The 23,333-nt window shown below is 43.7% G+C and overlaps 1 protein-coding gene across 1 annotated transcript in view; it reads left to right on the plus strand.

The window, feature by feature from the left end:
• The first annotated feature begins 10,263 nt into the window (after window positions 1-10,263).
• VGLL3 (vestigial like family member 3) overlaps window positions 10,264-23,333 on the plus strand; it is a 51,552-nt gene continuing 38,482 nt past the window's right edge. The window contains exon 1 of the mRNA XM_044994819.1: window positions 10,264-10,557. Coding sequence (XP_044850754.1) covers window positions 10,264-10,557 — 294 coding nt within the window. The remainder of the gene's footprint in view (window positions 10,558-23,333) is intronic.

A 23,333-nucleotide genomic window follows, 5' to 3' on the forward strand; every position in this document is an offset into this window, starting at 1 on the left:
TAAATTTTTCAATATACCTTGTTTATAAGGAGCTTGTTGAATTAGGCAGAGATCTGTACTGCAGAGATATAGAGAAATGAATTTACATATGCTCTATTTGGCTCTGCAAGGTATAAGCTATACAAATGAATTTTGAAAGAAAGCCTCCATGTCCTAGCCAAATTCCTGAAAAACTATCCAAGAACAGAAAACAGATCTGTGTACAAAAGGCTGGGCTCTTTTCAAATAAATGTTGCCCTGTTCAGTTTAACTGTGCGCACATTAAATGCACACACATGCAACCTACTAGAACTTCCCTTGGTGTAAATCTGCACAAATCATTGAAATCAATGGAACTATCCTGATTTACCTGAGCTGAGGATCTGGCTCCATGTGTGGAGGTTGTAGTGCCATGTGATAAACTGCATTTATCCCATAGACCTGCTGCACTCCACTGACCGATCCACCTCACTTGTATTGCTCTTTAAGAAAAGACAAGCTGCCAGAGAAATGTTGCTTTTCTCCCCCGCTCTCCCAAATGTGGAATTTCTCCTCCAACTCTTAATTAAGTTCTGTTGACTTTGGTGGGTCACAATCTACTGACATAAGTAACGGGCTGCAAGATCCTAGATCCTGGGTACTTTTTGCAGGCTGCTGCATTACTGCCTAGAGTCTGAACTATGTTTCCAAGCTGCTGTTGCAAAGCGTTTCCAAAAGGAATGCAATGCACTCTGGATTCCCGCAGGTAAAAATTCCTTTGTTAATCTGTCCTTTTGAAACCCAGTGCTGCTCAGATCCAGAAGAACTTGTGTTTATATTGTAGACTGTTCAAAATTTGGCCTCCATATCCAATTTCTTAGGTTTTTTTACATTTATTTTTACATGTCAGCAACCTAAGCCACGTGGGATGCTAAATGTGTGTGTGTAAGTGAAACAAACAAATGGCTTGGAAACAGTCTGCCTCTCCAGTGTTGCCAGCTCTCACAATTTTTGTTTTTATTGCAATTCTTGCAATAGTTGATGTCCTCCTCAGAGCTCCAGCTCCTGGAGTGAATTATGTGAGCATCTCAGCTTTCATTTTTTAAAAAAAGGCAAATTTCTAAACCTCATGGTTACAGCGAAACACATGAGAACATTACCAGAGTGTACCCCAAAGACTCAAAAGCAAGAAGGCCAATAAGAATCCCCAAACGTATCAAGTTTTAAATCTCATAGTTTTTGGGGGGAGGGCTAACTCGTGAACTTTGATCACTTGAGGTTGGGCAGTACTGCTTTCATATAATAGGTTTATCACAGTTAGGGAAAGCACCTGACAATATTTGTATTGTGATTGCTGGGTAACCTGAGAGGAATGCTCACAACCAATACTTGCTTTATCTAATATAAAGAGAATTGCAAAACAGGTATGTAAAAAGATGTAGTCAGAAATTTTTTTTAATATATGCAGGTCACAATGCAAGCAGTATTACATTTACCCACAAAAGGAAGAATGCTGAGTATTATTACTATAGAAACATATGAACATAAGAGCTGAATACAGAGGAAAACCCATTTAACTTTATGAAATTGAGGTCCATCTAGTGGACATAACACTGCATCACAACAGCAAAAACATTAATTACATTTTATTAGAGAGACAAGGTGGGTGAGGTAATATCTTTTCTTTTATTGGACAGTTTCTGTTGGTGAGAGAGACAAACTTTTGAGCTACACAGAGCTCTCTTTTAGGAAGCCTTCTTCTGGAAGAAGAGTTCTGTGTAGCTCAAAAGTTTGTCTCTCTCACCAACAGAAGTTGATCCAATGAAAGATATTACCTCACCCACCTTGTCTCTCTAATACCCTGGAACCAATTATGGCTACAACAACACTGCAAACTTTAAGTTTTATGTTGAGTATTTTTTTAAAATGAGAATTTGTTTGTTTTTAATTTAAGATTAAGTTATTCTGAAATTCTTGAAGCATGATGGAGGTTTTCCTCTGATGCTATGCTTTCCTTTAATGTATCTGGAGAGACACATTCTGTCCTGGCACCTCAGTTTCATCCATGCAACCCCACTGAAGTTAGTGGGATTTTCTCAAGTTCAGATAGAGGCAAAATTTGGCCTTCAGTCAGTTTCCTGCTCATGAATTTATCACCAGAGTACATGTGGAAACCTTGGGGTTGGTAATTTTCTTTGGGTATCTGAGAGAACTATGATGCATGGACAAACAGAAGGCCCAACTTCCCATCCCTGTGTATGTGGAACTCCCATTAACTTGAGTGGCATTCCACACACACACACAGTTTGATTTTGACAAACCAGTGTGAATATTTGCATGCTTAGAGTTGAGAATATGTTTAAGTGCTTTGCTGGATCAGGGCCAGAATGCTCAGCACCATCCAGGATCAAGCCCACAGGGCTTGAAGGATCAACCCCTGTATTGTTAAAGATAAGTAAAAATCCGATGGACATGCATAAGAGTTAGATGAAGGGATCAAATTCCACCTGTCAGACAAAGAGCAATTTTGTCTGCCAGTTTAATTTTACATGATTTTTTAAAGAAGTTTCCTGTCACCTAAAAATAATTGTCATTTTCTTCTGGTGAAATTTACAAATGTAAACTTTCATATACAGTGGGCTAAACCCCCAGCTACAGACCAAGAATCCAGTAGAAATCAAAATTTGTCTTTCCCAATCATAACTTGGGCAAGGAGACTGCCATGGAAATACCACCGGATGGAGATAAGTCCTCTTACTGGTGTGCAATCCTGCTGGCTCAGAGATGTACAGTTTGCATTTATCTGTGTCACCTGCAGTGATGTGGCCCTCTTTAACTGTATTTAGAAAGAGATGTAAAATCTTGAACTGATTTGATTCACAAGCAGCTTTTCATTCTTGACAATAGTTGGGAACCTCCTCAGTACTCAGTTTTTACTCCTTGCTCCTATTAGTTGCAGGGATTAGCAAAAAGCATGAGCCATAAACAAACAACCTCCCCACCCAAAAATAAAATGTGTTATGAGTTTTGATGATATAATGAATATGATATTATTCCTTAAGTAGTTTTGTATGTGTGTTTCTATATCTATGTAAGTCTCTATATATTACATAGCATCAACCAAAGAAAATAGATATCAAATCTCCCAGGTGTTTAAAATCACATCAGGCAATTTAAAGAGTCAAAAGATAGGAAAGGAAGAGTTAAATCTGCCACTTCACCTTTCACATTATCCTAAATATCACAGTTTATGATATAGAATGTAAATTCTGCCAATACTTGGACACAATGGGGTGAATTAATGATGGAGCAGCAATTCTAATCCTGGACTTTCTTGCTTTTCAGTCTTTTAATATAGCAGTACTGTGATGTACAGAAGCTCCTCTACTACAGACTGTCTCTATCAATTCCATTTGTCAAGTGAAGGGTCCCTTCCATCTCTACATTGGTGCACTTCCTGTATTCACAACAAGCTAATGGAAAAAGGCAATAAAACTTTTATTTTAAGTATTGTAATGAAAAATGTATACAGTATGTGTGTGAAAAAGCAACTCAGCATGTGTAGGTGATGTCTTTTCTTGGAATACCAACAATCTTCTTCAAGTGGCCCCTAGGCGTTCCCACTCATGGGCTGCGACAGGGGTGCAGCTGTGATAATAGAATGTTTCTTAACAGTGCCTGTTGCAGAGTCTTCCCCTTCCTGCCCACCCCCAGGGCAAGACTACAGAGGGGTATGGTGTTTAGCTGCCTCTGTTCCTTCCAATCACAGCAGCAGCAGGACTGGTAACTTCTCTGAGGCTGTCCACTCTGGATCCAACCTCCTTGACAACTCAGTGCCTTAGATTTCATAGTTAGTGAAGATTAGCTTAGGTTTATTACTTTTTAAAATTTAGAATAAGTTACAAGTTTTATTAGTTCTCACACCTTCGTGTAGACTCACGGATCAGAAGGGAAAGAGGCAAGGACTCCTGTATTCCACATTTGGATATCTATACAAGGTGTCTGGCTTGCTTAGAGGAAGGACACTCTCCTTCAAGATGCATGATCTGCAGCACCTTAACCCTGAGTTCTTGTAAGGCACATCAGAACCAACTCTAAGACAGGAGGTGCTAACAGCCAAACTGTCCAGTTGTGTAACTGCTGGTTCCAATAGTGCTGATAGGCCCATTGTCAGTCCCTACCCTGTCAGGGAATAAAAAAGAGCCCAAGATACCAGTGAGGGTAATGTCCTTCATTCCTAGATTGAGAGCAAAACCTTCTTATTGATGGATCCTAAGTGATCAGAGCCTAGTTCTAGACACATCAGGTGTCCGCCTCTGTTAGCAGAGCCAGTCTTAATGGGACCTCCCCTTTGGATCTGAAGCCTCCAGTTCCAGATAAAAGTACAATGCACAATATCCTGCCAGGGTGCAGAGTCAGCCAGGGGGTCTGCTGGGCAATCTCCTGGGATCCAATGCTAACTAGAGTCTGTGTCTACAGCATGCAGCCTTTAATGCTGGCAATGACCACTTTGGATCCCTCAACGATTGCTCAGAGTCAGTTCTGAAAACAATGACAGTAGCTAGGTCAACGGTTAAGGGCACAGCACAGGGCAAATGTCATAAGAATGGTCATATAATAGAATCATAGAATATCAGGGTTGGAAGAGACCTCAGGAGGTCGTCTAGTCCAACCCCCTGCTCAAAGCAGGACCAACCCCAACTAAATCATCCCACCCTGTCAAGCCAAGCCTTAAAAACGTCTAAGGATGGAGATTTCACCACCTCTCTAGGTAACCTATTCCAGTGCTTCACCACCCTCCTAATGAAATAGTTTTTCCTAATATCCAACCTAGACCTCCCCCATTGCAACTTGAGACAATTGTTTCTTGTTCTGTCATCTGCCACCACTGAGAACAGCCTAGCTTTATCCTCTTTGGAACCCCCCTTCAGGTAGCTGAAGGCTGCTGTCAAATCCCCTCCCCCATACTCTTCTCTTCTGCAGACTAAATAAGCCCAGTTCTCTCAGCCTCTCCTTGTAAGTCATGTGCCCCAGCCCCCTAATCATTTTTGTTGCCCTCCGCTGAACTCTCTCCAATTTGCCCACATCTTTTCTGTAGCAGGGGGGCCCAAAACTGGATGCAGTAGTCCAGGTGTGGTGTCACCAGTGCTGAATAGAGGGGAATAATCACTTCCCTCAATCTGCTGGCAGTGCATCTACTAATGCAGCCCAATATGCCATTAACCTTCTTGGCAACAAGGGCACATTGTTGACTCATACCCAGCTTCTCATCCACTGTTAACCCAACGTGCTTTTCTGCAGTACTGCTGCTTAGCCAGTCGATCCTCAGCCTGTAGCAGTGCATGGAATTCTTCCATCCTAAGTGCAGGACTCTGCACTTGTCCTTGTTGAACCTCATCAGATTTCTTTTGGTCCAATCATCCAATTTGTTTAGGTCACTCTGGACCCTATCCGTACCCTCCAGCGTATCTACCTCTCCCACCAGCTTAGTGTCATCCATCAACTTGCTGAGGGGCAATCCATCCCATCATCCAGATCATTAATGAAGATATGGAACAAAACTGGCCTCAGAACCGATCCCTGGGGCATGCCGCTTGATACTGGCTGCCAACTAGACATTGAACCATTGATCACTACCCATTGAGCTCAATGATCTAGCCAGCTTTTCTAAAGTCAGGATATATCACATCCACTGCTTTCCCCATATCCACAGAGCCAATTATCTCATCACAGAAGTCAATCAAGATGATCAGGCATGACTTGCCCTTGGTGAATCCATATTGACTGTTCCTGATCACCTTCCTCTCCTCCAAGTGCTTCAAAATGGATTTCTTGAGGACCTGCTCCATGATTTTTCTGGGGACTGAGGTGAGGCTGACTGGTCTGTAGTTCCCCGGATTCTCCTTCTTCCCTTTTTTAAAGATGGGCACTATTTTTGCCTTTTTACCATTGTCTGGGACCTCCCCCGATCGCCACGAGTTTTCAAATATAATGGCCAATGGCTCTGCAATCACGTCGGCCAACTCCCTCAGCAGCCTCAGATGCATTGCATCTGGCCCCATGGACTTGTGCATGTTCAGCTTTTCTAAATAGTCCTTAATCTGTTTTTTCACCACTGAGGGCTGCTTATCTCCTCCTCGTATTGTGCTGACCAGTGCAACAATATGGAAGCTGACCTTGTCTGTGAAAACCAAGGCAAAAAAGACATTGAGTACTTCATCTTTTTCCAAACCATCTGTCATTAGGTTGCCTCTTCCATTCATAAGGGTCCCACACTTTCCCTGACCGTCTTCTTGTTGCTAACATATCTGTAGAAACCCTTCTTGTTACCCATCACATCCATTTCTAGCTGCAACTCCAATTGTGGTTTGGCATTTCTGATTACACCCCTGCATACTCGAGCAATATTTTTATACTCCTCCCTAGTCATCTGTCCAAGTTTCCACTTCTTGTAAGCTTCCTTTTTGTGTTTAAGCCAACTGAATATTTCTTTAAGCTAAGCTGGTCACCTGAAATATTTACTATTCTTTCTGCACATTGGGATGATTTGTTCCTGTGCCCTCAATAAGCATTCTTAAAATACAGCCAGCTCTCCTGGCCTCCTTTCACCCTCATATTAGCCTCCCAGGGGATCCTGCCCATCAGTTCTCCGAAGGAGTCAAAGTCTGCTTTTCTGAAGTTCAGAGTCCATATTCTGCTGCTGTCCTTTCTTCCTTTTGTCAGGACCCTGAACTCAACCATCTCATGGTCACTGCTACCCAGGTTGCCACCCACTTCTACTTCCCCTACCAATTCTTCCCTTTTTGTGAGCAGCAGGTCAAGAGGAGCACGGATCCTAATTGGTTTCTCCAGCACTTTCACCAGGAAGTTGTCCCTAACACTTTACAAAAACTTCCTGGATTCTCTGTGTACAGCTGTATTGCTCTCCCAGCAGATGTCAGGGTGACTGAAGTCCCCCATGAGAACCAGGCCTGTGATCTGGAAACATCTGTTAGTTATCTGAAGAAAGCCTCATCTACCTCATCCTCCTGGTCTGGTGGTCTATAGCAGATGCCGACCACAACATCACTCTTGTTACTCTCGCCTCTAAACTTAAACAGAGTGATAAAAGGAATAAAATAAAAGCATCAACTTCCTGTTCTCACTTCCCCATTGGGGAAGAGACAAAAGACCACAGAGCAGATTCAAATTTTGCGACCTTACACTCCCATCCCCTAGAGTACCTACAGCTTTGCCAGGGAGGTTTCTCACCCTAATTTCAGTTTTAAAGATGCCAAGGCCACTTGTTTTTCACTTTTATTTATCTCAGACAATGAATTAGACAATCTGACCACGAATCAGACCATGAGAGATAGTTTAACATTTCATTCCAGTTCCCATCACTTGAAAAGAAAAGGGTAGCAAAGCAAGTGCTATATAGATGTGCTACACAGGTCACACAGACCATACCATTACTCCAGTCGGTATTGTGATAGGGAACCTGATACTGAATAATGACAGGATTGGCAATTCCTCTGTAGGTGAGGGCCAGAAAGGCCATCTGACCCAAGAAAGGGGACAGTAAGCACACTGGTCCTTCCAGGGATCCATCCCCTGCTAGAAGTCAGAGGAAACCTTGTACATCAGATCCAGTGCTTCCAGATCCAACTATGTCACCTTCAGTATTCTCAAAGGAAGAGCTGAATTGAATACCAGGACACAGCTCTGGAGTCTGATGATCTGACATCTCCTGATTACAATGTAGGGGTTGCTTCAGCATTCTCCCCATCAGAAGATACCATTCAGTTCCATGAACTGGTGCTCAGAATGGCTTTAACTTTAAAGATATCATCTGTGTAAGTAGAAGAGACCTCTCATATGATGTTTGGGGTCCCCTTCTAACAACAAGATCACACTCCCAGTTTTAGAAAGATTGTTACAACCAGCCAAATCTATTTGGGCAAACCCTGCCTCTAATCAGGCCATGTCAAAGAAGGCTGTGACAAGTTCTATAAGTTATGGTACAAAGGATTTTCTTTTTTCCACACACGCCCAGCTCCCAGTTTGCTGCTGGTCACTGCAGAAGATCAGAGAACAAAAGGAGACCAAGTGCATTCTATACCATGTGACAGAGAGGTCAAAAACTTGGAGACTCTGGGCAGGAAAGTTTTCTTCTCAGCCTCAGTAGGCTTTAGGGTTGCTAATGACCAAACCATAATGTCAAAGACCTGGTCTACATTGTGGGGGGTTGGGTGGGTGTCGATGTAAGATACACAACTTCAGCTACGAGAATAGCATAGCTGAAGTCGACGTATCTTAGATTGACTTACCTCCCATCCTCACGGCGCAGGATCAACGTCTGCGGCTCCCCTGTCAACTCCGCTTCCGCCTCTCGCCCTGGTGGAGTTCCGGAGTCGACGGGAGCGCGTTCAGGGATCGATTTATCATGTCTAGATGAGATGCGATAAATCAATCCCCAATAGATCGATCGCTACCTGCCGATCCAGCGGGTAGTGTGGATGTACCCTAAGTATCAGTACCATCTCTGATGGAAAATGGCCTTATTTGCTAAGGATCTGTTTGAAGAGGAAGGAAATTGACTAAAAGTCTTTACAGCAGAAGGACAGCTATTAACTAATCACAGCTGGGAGCCTCTCATGATTCATCAGATGCTACAGCAAGGGCATTGACTTCAATCATCACACCGAGAAGACATGCATGGCTTAGATCTTCTGGTCTTCCACCTGAAACCAGAGCACAGATGGAAAATCTTCCATTTGAAGGTGATCATAGAATATTATTATTAGGGTTAGAAGGGACCTCAGGAGGTCATCTAGTCCAACCCCCAGCTCAAACCAGGACCAATCTCCAAATGGCCCCCCTCAAGGATTGAGCTCACAACCCTGGATTTAGCAGGCCAATGCGCAAATCACTGAGCTATCCCTCAGTACTAGAGATGATGATCAACATCTATGTTGCTATGGGTTTATCAACCCTCAAGGAGAAGGTTTGAAGCTCCTGTCTTTGGATGTCATAGACAGCAATACCCTTCTTCACCCTCCTCTTTGTATTTCACACAGATGCCACTATTAGCACTAACAGCTTCCTGCTCACAGCAGTAGGGGAGAAAGACATTCAAGCTCCACCTATATAGCAAGCAAAACACACCTTTTGTCTTCTGTGCCAGGCCTTAGACTCTGGGCTTGATGTGAGGCTAGAGAGCTGCAGACCAGTCTTAATTGGTCATTCTCCCATGACTGTTAATCCTTTAATTACTGAAGTACATCACCACAGACAAGTGAAATAGTACAAAGTGATTATTTCACACAATTCAACACGATCCTTTCCACTATCCCAGCACTTCTCTCTGTATTCCGGGGCCCTGCTCACAACAACCTACCAAGAAGAGAGACTTGCTCTTGGAAGAAGGACACATACAGGAAGTTCCAACGGAATTCACAGGAAAGGGAATTTACTTCAGATTTTTTCTGATTCTGAAGAAGGATAGAGGTCTCCGACCCATCTTAGATCTGAGAAAGGCCAACTCCTCCATCAGGAAGTTCAAATTCTGCATGTTGAGCCTAGCATCTTTAAGTCTCCCTGTATCCACCAAAGAGTAGTTCAGAGCTCTTCATTTATGGGAGGCATATTTCCATATCACTGTCAGGCCGTCACATCGCAAATACCATTGCTTCCTTGAGGGAGGAAGATCATTATCAGTAAAGAGCCTTCCCTTTGGCCTTTCTGCCATCCCTTGCATCTTTACAAAGTGCCTATTTGTGGTGACACACAGCTAAAGATGAGTGTATATACATTTAGACGATTGGCTCCCCTCCTAACGACATCACAAGAAAGCCTGTCCAAGGACATGCACATGCTTCCTTTTTGAGAAACTGGGACTCAGAATACATTGGAAAAAGTCACACTTACAACCTATGTAAAGAATCCCATTCACTGAGGCACTTTTGGATTCTCAAGCAGGAAGAGCCTTCATTCCAGAGGAAAGACTCCTGAGAATTTAGTCAGCTATATTCTAACTTTCAGAGAATGCCAACCAGACAATAATGGTCTTCCTCAGACTAATAGGCCTCATGGCCTCAGCTAATACAGAATCTCTTATGCTTAACTCAAGATGAGAGTTCTGCAGCACTGGCTAGCAAAACATTATCTGCCAAGCTCAGACAACATCTTCTTGAAATTTGACTCTCCCTGGGGAAGTGCTTGTATCTGTCTCATGCTGGACACACATCACACTGTTCTGAAAAGGGTAGCATTCAATCCTCCAACTCCATCAGTAATTGTGACCTCCAACGCTTCCAACATGGTATGAAGAGCACACCTCAACAAGGTAGCAGTTCACAGACATTGGAAGCTCTTGGTGAAGAAGATACATATCAACATACTAGAATTGAGGACAATTTTCTGGGTGCTCAGGTCTTTTCTTCCTCATTTGCAAGGCAAGGTAGTCAAACTTATTACAGACAACATGACAAAAATGTACTGTGGGAACAAGCAAAGAAGAGTTCATTAAATTCAGCTGTGCAAAGAATCTGTGGTCCTAAGGGACTGTGTATCCATTACAACGTTTACAGATACATCCTAACAGATCAACTCAACAGGGTAGGAGAGAACTACATGAATGGTCTCTAAATACTTCTGGGATGGATGAGATCTTTGCTTGTGGTGTAATCCAGAAATAGATCTGTTTGCAACAAGGCACGATGCCAGATGTCCAAAGTTCTGCTTGACAGAAGGATCAGACAGTTAGTCCATTTTGGATGCTTTCCTATTCAACTGATGAATAGGTCTCCTCTTCGCCTTCCCCCATTTCCTCTCATACAAAGAGTAATAAGTAAGATATAGCAAGATGAAGCCAAAATAACTGTGATTTCCCCAGCATGAGCGAGACAGAATGGTTTCTAGTCCGCCTTCATCTTTCCAGGGCAGTATATCAACCTCTTCCTGTGACCACAGCCCTGTTGTCTCAGCAAAACAGCCAGATTTATCATCCAAGCCCTCATCACTGTACCTGGCAACGTAGGCCACAGGACTGACAAGATTTAGAGAGGTTCTGTTAATTGACTAGATCCCCTTGGCCTGCAGTCTGGGACTGTGGCGGGCCGGCTGTGCACCCCTGACTCTCTCCCCATCTTGCCCCCACTTGCTCCTGCTTGCTGGGAGCCGATCAAAAAAAAAAAAGTAACAAGCTGCAACAAGCTACAAGCCAAAAATTAGCCAACAAGCAACTCGTAAGCCAAAAACAATCCCAATTTCGGAATTTTTTTCATGGGTTTGGCATGTCTGCTCCTGTCACAGGTGGGCAACCTTTATTTTCTACTTCTACCAGCTGGGTTGTGACTTGAGCACTAAGTAGGGTGCTAATCAAGATTGGTGTTTAAAAAAGAAAATTAAAAAAAGATGAAAATTGTGGCATTGACAATCCTGGAGAGTTAAGTGCTTTCTTTATACAGGTAAGAGTTGCAGCATGAGTTGTAGCTACGCAAGCTTCTTTACTCCACCCTATCAATCTGCTTCAGATCTCCAGGGCAGTGGCGAGATGTTAATTCAGGCTCCATGCTCAGGTTGATGAGAGCAAATCTTTGCCTGTTAGGCCTTAGTTTTCATACACGTGCATGTTAAAACAAAAGCCCAAATGATCACTTGGTTCCACCATACTCTATGTATTGTAATCTGTAAAGAGCTATGAATGTCCTTTTGGGATGTGAGATGATAAATGAGCAAGTTATTAGCAACATAAATTGTCAGAACTCTTGACTAATTTTCTCATGGTTCTTTCATGTGTACATTTGAAAATGAAAACTGCCTTACAAAAACATTTATTTTAAAAGGAAGTTTTGTCTTTCTTTATGTATTTTACAGTGTAAAAGGAAAAACCAGGGAAAGGATTTTTACACACACTGCTCCTAGTTTTTGGGCTTGTCAACAGATGTATTTTATTTTTGTTTCCATGACTTCTAAATAAGAGCTAATTTTAGGAGACTAACATTTGGTTGGAATGTGAATGTGTACACTTCTTTGGAGAGCATGTATGTGCAGTAGGGATTTTTTTGTACTGGGCAATAAAATAAAGATTGTTATCCACATTTACGGCCAGATTCTGGTCACACAGTAGCACCTCATGTCACAAGTCGTTCCACTGATTTCAGATATAGAATAAAGTATTATTTAACATGAGTAAAGGGATCAAAATATGGTCCTTAATTAAGAACACCTGACACATTCAGAGACTGCAAAAGTCACTTGACGCTCTCAAGTTAGTAATTTGCAGTGCTTCATATATATATATACATATATATATATACACCCTCGTTTTGTTTCCCTCAGTTAATTTCATGGCTGTGTATACTATGGGTGGCAGAAGATCCTCTTGGTTTGGGCCAGATTCTGCCTCCTTTTACTCAGTCTAGCAAGAGAGAAAATTGAGAGGAAGGATGGTCCAGTGCTTAGGGTGATAGAGTGCCCAGTCCTAGGCTATGTTCAATTCACTGCTCTGACACTGGCTTCCCGTGTGACCCATCTGAGTCTCTCTCTATGCCTCACTGGAAAACTGTGTGAAAACTGGACACTGAGCACTGGAACCTCCCCGGCCCCGGCTCAGCCTCTTCCCCTGAGGCCCTGCCCCTTGCTCCTCCTCTTTCTCTCAAGGCCCTGCCCCCTCATTCCTCCCCCTGCCCACTGTTCTCTCCACCCCCCTCCCCCTGCCAGCAGCGCAGGGCTCTAGAGTTGGAGGGGTGACTGGGGTGGGGGAGGGAGAGCCACGCTCTGGGGAAGGAGGGGGTGACTGGGACAGGAGGGGGCAGGGAGAGCTGCACTCTGGGGGTGGGGGTGGAGTGACTGGGGCAGGATGGGAGAGGGAGAGACGCTCTCAGGCAGGATGGGGGAGCCGCCAGTACTTCCCTTCCCCTGAGCCTTCCCTGAGTGCTCCACTGCTCCTCCAGGCTCCGGCAACAGCTGCTGCTCTTCCCACCTCCCGGTGGCAGAGGCCAGTTACTGCAGGTAACAAGACTTTTAGTGCCTGGTCAGACACTGCCAGGTTCCCTTTTCGAACACCTGGCAATTCTAGTTTGGGTTCATGTCCTCAAACAATCAGACTGCTACAGGAGGCTTTTGGTATAGGTATAATTTGTTTAAGGAAGAAGAGGAGGGCTATATTTCCTTATGAAGCAAAGTAAATAGAGAGAGAGAGTGTGTGTGTGTGTGTGTGCGTAAGGAGTGGATGTAAGTAATATGCATTCACTGGAGAATCCATTCCATAGCTGGAGATACAGGCCTGATTTTCAGTTACTCTGTTCCTGCACTTGGGACAGGGACAGAAGCGTATGCTTCCCCATCCTGGAGCCTGCTCAGCCCTGGTACTAAGTTAGAGACACTTTAGAGCTGCTCTCATTCAAGGTGGGCGTCTTTTGATCCCTTGGGAAGCAGATAATAGCCACAGGGCAGTGCACTCCAATCTCATCCACTGGGGTCTGGAAGCAGTGCTGGAGCCTGGGTGCCAGTTCTACACAAGCGAGGAGGCCCTCTGCGCAGGGGTTATTTTCAGGGACCTGTTTCTTGCCTCTCCTGCCAGAGAGGAGTAGCATAATTAGTAGAGGCTTAGCATAATTGAGAGTCAAGGTGTTTGGGGTGGGAGAAATTCTTATTGAAGGATCTCACTCCCTATGAGAGGCTAAACAACCTGCATGATTTAAGCCCAGGCCTGGAACCAAGACACCTCCGATTTACTTGGGGATTGGTCCTGCTTTGAGCAGGGGGTTGGACTAGATGACCCCTTTAGCCTGCTTTTCTCCATCTGTAAAATGGGTATAAAAGTATGTATTTCATAGTGTTGTTGGTTATTTACATAATAGTATTTTGAAGATATACATTACTCTAAGTTCTAAGTATTGTTCATCCCTTTTTACACAACTCCTGTTCTGTGTGGGCTAACAGTGGAAGGGTATTGTAGATAATGTGCAGCTCCTCTCACTTATTAATAACCTACTTAATAATAGTAGAAGATAGATGCTGGTAAATACTTAAGAAGGATTGTTAGAATAATTCTTCTCCTGAAGATGAGTAAACAATAGCTAAATAGAAAACTGAACTCATGAGATTACAACAAACAGTATTCACAGAAACTGAAAGAAAGGTAACAATCATGACTATTGTGATGAAATCTAGAGTGGCAGTAAATGATGCTATTTATTATCCAACTACTCTACTGTATATTTTTGCTGAAAGCACAAATAACAGGATATTTGTTATGGGTAGTTAAGTGCATTTATGAAACTGCACTTTCCAGGAGCAAAACAACTTTTTTTTACCTGCAGCTTGTATACCCAGAAATGGAGAGTGGTACTTGATATTCAAAATACTGCAGTGCTACCAGCAGTAAATATTTTCCTTAGGCCACTAGAAACTTTCCCATCTTCCCATCTATATAAGCTGGTCCATTCAGCAAAAGTTCTGTCATGTTCACTAATGACACCCCTAAAAGCACTTCTAGCTAAATTTATACAGAAACAACTTGCAACAAGTGGAGAAAGAGAACAAAGAAAATGAATGTTTGTTTAAATGTTAAGCAAGCAATTGCTTTTTTGCATACAGAATTCTCTAAAGCAACCTAATTGGGAAAGACCACACTGGCCACATTTGGCTATGATATTGTATGATTGTGGTACTGATTTAGAGATGAAGTAGGAACACAAAAATGTTGCTATTTTTCTGCACACTGGGAGATGCAAATGCTAGATGGCAGCAAGCATCAGTGAAGCCACTAGTTATTAATTAAGGAAACCCAGGAACTATTTATATTTGAAAACAGAAAGGGCCAGAATCTGATACCTTACTTACATTGAGTAGTATCTTACTCTCTGAGCAGCTACATAGTAACCAATGGGACTAACTGTAGGGTAAAGTGTTACTCAATATTATAAGGGCATCAGAATGTAGTCCACGGAACATTTAAGACCATATCTTCCCAGGCTTTTCAACACAACTGAACTATCAAATCATGTTAGCAACCAATGTAGCAGCAGTTGGAGTCAGGCCTCAGATGCTCCAAGTTCACAGTCCATAGGCACAGACAACTTTTTTTATTTTTGGAGGTTGAGGAGAGGGGTGGAAAAGGGGACTAAAGTTTTGTCTATGTCCATGCACTCATTGTAGCCATGGAGTTGGAAAATAGGTGGCTATAAGTCACCTTTTTGCACCCCCGATCCCAGGCCAGTCAGGGATAGGGTGACCAGATAGCAACTATGAAAAAATGAGATGGGGGGTGGAGGGTAGTAGGTGTCTATATAAGAAAAAGTCCCAAAAAACGGGACTGTCCTATAAAAATGGTACATCTGGTTGCCCCAGTCAGGGACCAAAACAGCCCTTAGTGTTTCTTGGAACAGCCTGAAGATGTTCTGAGTTAGGATAGCTGCAGATCTAATGGAACACCATACACTACTCCAACAGGCTCCCATGTGGCAGGGGGGGCGAGCGGGAGATATAGAACCAGCTACAACAGGTTTGTGCCACTTGAGGACTCCCCTGTCAGAAGAAATTCTCAGCCTTCCCTTTAGTGCAGTTCTTCTGTTCCTTTGCATGTCACCACCATCCAAAGCAGATGCAAAAGGGCCCAAAGATTCAGTCCATTGAGATTAAAGTATGTTTAATACACTAATATGAAAAAGACCTGCTGAAAAAATCCAGTGTAGATGGGTGGGCTTTGGAGTCAGATTCCACCTAGAAATTCATGTGCATAGCTCCCATTAAAGTAACTGAAAATGATTCACATCTCAGGGAGGAATTTGGACCTTTGACACAATTCCTTCTTTTTTTCTTTTGGGAGCCAAATATTTTCAGTGGTAATAGAGAATATTATAACCAGCATAAATATAATGCAGTTGGGCACTAAAATGAATAACAGTCCCTGCTCAGTTTGCTGAAGGTTGGCAGATGTGACAGTTTCTTGTGGCATGAAGAAAGCAAGCTATTCACTGCAAGTAGCACTGCAGCCTTGCTTGTATCACAAAAAGCACCCCATAAAGGGGATTGATATTCATATGTAGGCAAGATCATCAGATGGTATGTATCAACATAGGTGCCATAATACATCAAGCCCACGGTCTGTCTGTAGTTTGGATGTTTTGTTGTCTTTGGAAGTAAGTGTAAATAATATTTCATTAGCTTCTCTGTATGTCATATGCTTCACTATTAAAGGTGCTAAATTCCTGCCAGCCTCTGTCTGCAGGTTTTGGTAATTTCTAATTTAAAAAAGAATAAATAAAATTACTTGCCTTTACATGAAGGACCTTTTAACTGAACTAAATTTTATAATACCAGAATACACATTGCACATGAAAGTAATTTCAGTTAGCAGTAATCATAAATTGTTACCATCTGATGGCTGTTTGGCCTATGCAGAATCAGCTGTTTGGTCTCCAGCTGTTTTACAATGTTTACACCACAACAGGAACTAACTGGCCTTCTTACTGGTAATCTCAGCAGAGAGACAAAGGATTGAATGGAGACAGAAATGAGCTGCTCTCTTACGCCTACTTACAGGGTTTGGTCCAGTGCCCAGCGAATGCAATGGAAAGGGTCCTGTTGATTTCACTGTATTGGATCATTTCCATAGTCCCTCCAGGTGAGGGTTGACAGACTGTAGTGAGAGGCATCAGGAAGCTCCCATCACCAGTGCCTATGATGTATCTGTTTTGTGGATTAACAGAAGACTTTGATCATTCATCAATCCCAAGCATTACATTCCCAAGCATTAAATTCAATGAATGTTTGCATAGGTATGTCTATCTCTTTTTCCTCCTTTGTAATAGTAGCGGAGTGCCTCACAAATGTTAATGAATTCATTTTTTCCCCCAACAATTCTGTGAGGTAGCGAAACATTCCTAAAATGGAGAACTGAGATATGAAGAAATTAACCTAGGGCTTGCATATTGACACAGGTAACATTTATAGTGCAGATAGGGTTTGAACCTGGGTCCTAGTGCAGTGCCTTAATCACACAATCATCCTTCCTCACTCTATAATGGAATTCAATTGGTGTTAGGTGCCTAGGCACCCTTGAAAATCCCACTAGGTGCTTAGTTGCATCTTTAGGCAAAGAAAAAAAATGGCAAAAAAGGGCATTTTTCAATGAAAAAATGTTTTTTTTTTAAACTTCAACAAGCTCTAACTGTGGCTAATTACATTTTTTCCTTTGGGCATCAACCAGAGATGTTAAACTTCACATCCCCTCCTGAAAGCTCTTACGAGATGCAGTTGCCTCAGAATGACTGCTGCATTCCACTCCAGAGGTGACAGTACTTCAGTGATGGGTACATGAACTTGATGTATGTATCTGGCTGGCAAAGTGCTTTGGGTTCCTTTGGGATAAAAGGCACTATGTAAATGAAAAGTAGTGGCTTTGTGAATTAATTTGATCCTCTATTTCCTTCCTCCTCTTTTATGTAAGGACAGTTATCCTTTCCTTGTTTTCATTTTCTTCTGACACTGCATTTCTTCTGATCTGCTCTCCTCATTTAGTGAAAATAAAGAATGCTTTAAAATAACTGTTTGTTTACATTTTTGACTCAGAGTATAACACTATTGGTGTAATCTCCAATGGTTAAGTATTTATAGAATGCCAGCGGAAAGCTGGACCCAAGGAAGATGGGGGTAAAGATGCTTGGTGGTTGTTTTTGTGGTGGTTATGGTTGTTGTTGTTTTAAATTTCTTTGGAATTGTTATGGTTCTGTGCTATATCTCCCCAGGAATACAGTTCAATGCAATGAGACAAACACTATTTATTTAATTATACACCTATGAAATATTAGTAATGGCCTTCAAACAGTTATTTAGACACCTAAATAAGTGGTCTTGTCCTTAGAAATGCTAAGCACCCACACCTCTCAATGGGAGAAACTCTTTTCAAAGCTTCTTGTGAGGGACTTTGTCAAAGACTTTTGGAAAGTCCAAACAAACTATGCCAACTGGTTCTCATTGTTCTGCTATTTTCTTGTAGCAGTCAAAGAATTCCAGTAGATGAAAGACCTGATTTTCCTTTATGTAAGCTGTGCTGATTTGTCTTATCACATAATGTCTTATAATGTTTAAATGTTGTTTCAGTTTATCTGGTACTGAAGCAGGGCTTTCAGGTTTGTGTTTCCTAGGTTGGTCTTAGTTGACTTTAATGAAGTTACAGTGGGAATGAATCTGGCCTGTTGAATTTAGAAAACTAGACGGCAAGACAAAGATCAATCAACATCACAGATGGGCTGTCCTTTTAAATCCCTTTCTACATTAAAGAAGTTAATACTGGTATAAAACCAGTGCATATCCCCATGCTTCAGATTTGATACACTGTATCATGGCAAAATTATTTTCATTAATGTTTTGATGCTGGTGATTGACATGATTCATCATATCAAACATCTGCCTGCTAATTGTTCCATTCTGCTATTTGACATGAGGCATCATGTCACTGTTTTGCATCTCAAAGCAAATGGACCATTAATGGAACGGAAATGATTTTGTCAAAAACAATGCTGAATATGCAATAACTGAATATTAGAGCATTTTGGCATCTTGCAGAATAGTACATGTGTTCTACTTTCTTCTGTAAGCCTCCTGCATGCTCTACATAGAAATCACTAAATTACTGTGCTAAAATATATCTTCCTTTGGTATAGTAAATGATATCATATCTTTTATTTTGGTCCAATTCTGCTTCGAGAACCAGAATCTCTTCTTCACAAACCTAGCAATCTATAGACACTGTATAAAGACTGTGCAAGTAAATAAGTACTATTTTTATAAGCATTTATATAAGGTCTCCATTACCAGGGCATCTGAGTGCACTTTACATAGGATAGAATGGTACTAAACGACATCTCGCCTAAAGCAGGGAATATTTCATAACCCTTTACAGTAATCAACACAGCCTCCCTGTGAGGATCTGCAAGGATAGATAGCAACTAGTAGCCCAAGTGGTAAGAGACTTAGTGCCAGTATATTAAGCAGTTAGTGGAATGCCAGAACAAAGATACCTTACACTTCACTGCAGAAATGTCCAGGCTGGGATGAGGCATATATCCAGCAGCACTGAACTCCGAAAGCTGGTACTCCTTAATGAGAATCCATTGCATTTAGATCCCATGAACTTCACTGTTGGGACAGATAGCCAAGACATTCATTCTTAGTATAGTTGTCATAGAGGGGCCATGAGATTTTTTTTCCAGATAAATGGGGCGTAGATTATTTAGAGATTTGTAAATAGTAATCAGCACCTTAAATTTCACCCAGTCATGAACTGGTAGCCTAAGAGGAGTACAGAGGGTAGGTATTATTCACTCTCATTTTATCTGAAATTTATCTGCATTCTACCTTAGCTGAAGCTTCTGATTGGTCTTCAAGGTTAGCACCCAGTAGAGCCCCTTTCATGGAATGTAGAAATTGTGAAAACTACTCTGTGTGTGTGTGTGGGGGGCAAATAAAGTGTTTTGTGACAAAGAAATGAACTATTCCTAAGTATTTTAAACATATATATATGTTTATACATGTATAACACACTCTAAAATCCTTTGGGACTAGGGAAGAAACTTTTAAAACTGCCTGAAAATGAATCCAGAATGAGTGAGACTCATTTATATATATATATAACTCCCTCAAGCCTGTAGGTCACTGATGTCCAAAATAAAAGTCAAATCTCACTTGAGAAATTTTCCATGATACCTATGAACCAGGATCTGAGTATGGTGACCCCAGTCCTGCAAACACTTTTATGCACATGCTAACTTTTGTCCATGCGAATAGTCCCATTGCAGACAAGTGATAAGAACTGAATGGGACTACTCATGCATAAATGTAAGCACATATGTAAGTGTTTGCAGCATCGGGGACATTATCATTTGTGGGCACAGCAAAGAACAATAACTCAGTGCATCTTAGTTACTCCTTACCTTGTTCTCTGTCTGGCAGATACATCTATGGCCTGACAACTCCTGTTCAGCTGAAGGGAGTCTCACTCATTCTGGATTCATTTTCAGGCAGTTTTAAAAGTTTCTTCCCTAGTCCCAAAGGATTTTAGAGTGTGTTATACTGAGGCATTTAAAAAAATCCCACCCCTGCTCCCCAACATCACGCACTAAAAATTATTCCAGCACTTCTGGAGGAGCCTTCGTACACATGACTATGAAACTAAAAGAAACCCTTCAAAGTTTTCCCTCTTCTACCCCTCCCCAATTCCCCCCCCCCCAAAATAACAAGTGCAATTAGAACAAAGGTTAATGTAAAAAGAAAATGCAGTAAAGCAAATACTCCACAATGAAACCTAGACTATGGGACATATTTATCTGGCTACCTTATGCCTCACACTACTTTAAAGTATTCTAAAGGCTTCCAGTGCAATTTAACTTCACTTATTTAAAGATCACTTGTCCCACTTCTACTAGGCAACCAATTTTTGATGGACCACCAAGGTGGTGAATTATGAGGTTTCTCTTCACTTTTTCAGAGAGAGAGAGAGAGAGAGAGGCAATGCTCTCATCTGAACTGGCTGCTAGTGGAAACAGAGGGAAATGAGCTCATGGCAGAATGGGGCCCAAACTTTTCAGGGGAGTCACGGTAAAAGTACTTTGCTAAGATATTACATCCTTGGACCTCCCTTTAAGAAATCACGTTCATGCAAAAGGCAGACAGCACCCAGCACCTGACTACCAAGGTGCAGCTCCACTGGTAGCTTCCCTCTGCAGGACTTCTTTCAGATAGCTCCAATCCTCCTCCAGATGCCACTGCCATCCTCTGGTGATGTCTCTCAGGCTTTCGCGGCCGCAAAGGTACCCAGCATCTAACAGGACCACAAACTGAAGAGGGGGCCGGTCACACTCTCCGACGACACGCCCCCTTTCTGGTCCACTCAGCTTCCAGCCCAGCTGTCCAGAAGCAAACTTGGATCCAATCCGGAGGCAGCGGGGCGGAGTTTCGGGACTTTGGTTCCTTCTCCCCCTCCTGCTCTGGGCGCTGGCCATTGGCAGAGCCTGGGGCTGCTCATTGTGTGTATGGTAATAAGCGGCTGCGGCGCTGCTGCCATCGCCGCTATGCGCCCAGCTCCGCCGCTGCCCCAGCTGCCCCGCCGCCGGGCTCCTATATAAGTGTCGGAGCGGGACCCAGGGGGCTGCTGAAGATGAGGGCTCCGCCGCCTCCGTCCTCTCTGCAGAGCTCAGCGCTTCTGGCCGGCCGCCTGCCAGGGGAGAGCCCAGCCCAGCGCCCCGCAGCAGCAGCGGCGGCAGGGGGCCGCGCAGGGCAGCGGCGCAGGGAGTAGCTGCAGCGCGCTGGCGGCTCCCCTGCCCCCGCGGCCGCTGCCATGAGCTGCTCGGACGTGGTGATGCACCATTCCCAGGCGGCGTGTGGGGCGCCCCAGTATCTGCCAAGCCCGGGGGCGGCAGCCGCGTATTGCCCGCTTCCTGCGCCCAGCCAGCAGGTGAGCCGCCGTCTCCACGGGGGCTGGGGCCGAGCGAAGGGAGGGCGGCGTTCACCCGGGCGTGGGTCGGGAAGCGCCGGCGAGGTGCGGGTGGGAGCAGGAGCCGGGGTGACGCGAGGTCTCTCCGTTGGGGGAATGCAACCAAAGTAGGGTGACCAGATGTCCCCATTTTATAGGGACAGTCCCGATACTTGGGGCTTTGTCTTATGTAGACTCCTATCACCCCCACACCCTTCCCGATTTTTCACGCTTGCTGTCTGGTCACCCTAAACCAAAGGCAGGTTGAGAGGGGCACTCTCTGGGCGGGCACTGTCAGTGCACCTCGCTCCGGACGTCCTTGCATAGCCCCACCTGCCTGAAGGAGCCGAGGCAAAGCAGCGCCTACAGCTGTTTGTATAGCTCGTCCCTGCACAAGGTGTCGGTGTATGGAGGGGGTCTCCCTGCCCTGCCTGTGCCTGTGGCTGGTCAGTTCCTGTGTGGCACCGCTTGGCTGCCAGGCTGGTCTCTGCAGTCCCGTGCGCCCCCACTCCCTGTGTTATTCCTCTGGAGTTACTTTCCCTAGCGCGGGGCACCTGGCAAAGGACCAGCCCCTCCGCCGGCCAGGGAGCGCGGCTGGGCGGACTCCGGGATGGGTGCTGTGCTGAGAGCTGAGCGAGCGGGGTCTGCCATCCCCGCAGCGGGCACTGCCATCCCCGCAGCGGGCAGCTCTCCGAGCCCCGGGGGGTGGGAGCGGGGGGCGCTTCCCCACATCCTGCTGTCAGTTCATGGAGGGGAAGTTGCCAACCTGCGATGACAACCAGGAGCGAGGAAGCGGCAGGGACCAGGCTCCTGGGGTGAGTTTCCCTCTGATCCTTGGGTCTGGTCTGTGTCCGGGGGGACCGAGGCAGGGTTGCGTACTGAGACCTTTCGAACCGAGCCCTTGTGCTGATAGTGGCCACATCGGGGAAATCTGGAAAGGAAAGGGACTCGCTAGCCTCCGGGTTGGTGAGAGAGTCTCAGCAGGCTGCCCTGGCTTTGAGAGCAGGAGTGAGTTAGCTGGCAGTTTTTCACCAGTCCTGGGGAATGTACTTGGCACTCATAGATATCAACGTGTGAAATATACATAACAACAAGCGGAGACGTTTAAGTCTCTCTCCAGAAGATCTGGGGTGTAACATTTGGGGGCGGGGGCGAAGTAGGTGCAGCGCTTAATTTTTAATGAAAGAGGTGCCTGGGCTCAAGCAAAACAATTTTGTTTTTACTTTCATGACTGAGGGAGCAAGCCCAGAGGTGTCGGGCTCCGTCCTGGCAAATCCTGACACAAATTAAGCACTGGGCAGGTGTGTTTCAAAGAAACATGTCTTAGGAGCTAGTGAGGCGGTTTTTAAGCCTGAAAAGTTATGTTTCATTTTAAAGGGGAGGAAGCCAATATTTACCCCTTGTTCTCGTTTCCAGGCACACCCTAGTAACCCCCATCCCACATAAAGTCTGCTGCTTTAAATAAAGTATTTTGCGTATTAATGTCAATGGCTACTTGCATTTGATAGTTGTCAAATCTTCATTGTGATCAGAACAACCACATATACTATATATACTCAGCCACCTGAATGCAGAGACATAGCTGAAGATGTCAAAGGAATAGGACAGACTATTTCATATGAAGCATCCTGTTTTCTGAATATGTATTTTGCTTACAAAAAGGCATGGAATTGTATGCCCACTTAGCTTTACTCTGCAGTGCAGCTTTCAACTGGTTTAGCTGTTCAAGTCTATAAAATGTTGCTCTTTTGGAATATCAGCTAAAACAATTTTACATTTGAACTTGGTGATCTGAATCAGGAAATTCTTATCAGGCTGACAGCATTTTTAGACTATGCAGTGTGTGGGTGAAGGACTAATATTGACTTGGCCCTAATGTAGTCATCTGAGAATACATTTTTTGGTTGTTGCT

This window comes from Mauremys mutica, chromosome 1, assembly GCF_020497125.1.
Source record: "Mauremys mutica isolate MM-2020 ecotype Southern chromosome 1, ASM2049712v1, whole genome shotgun sequence".
Classification (NCBI taxonomy): Eukaryota; Metazoa; Chordata; order Testudines; family Geoemydidae; genus Mauremys; species Mauremys mutica.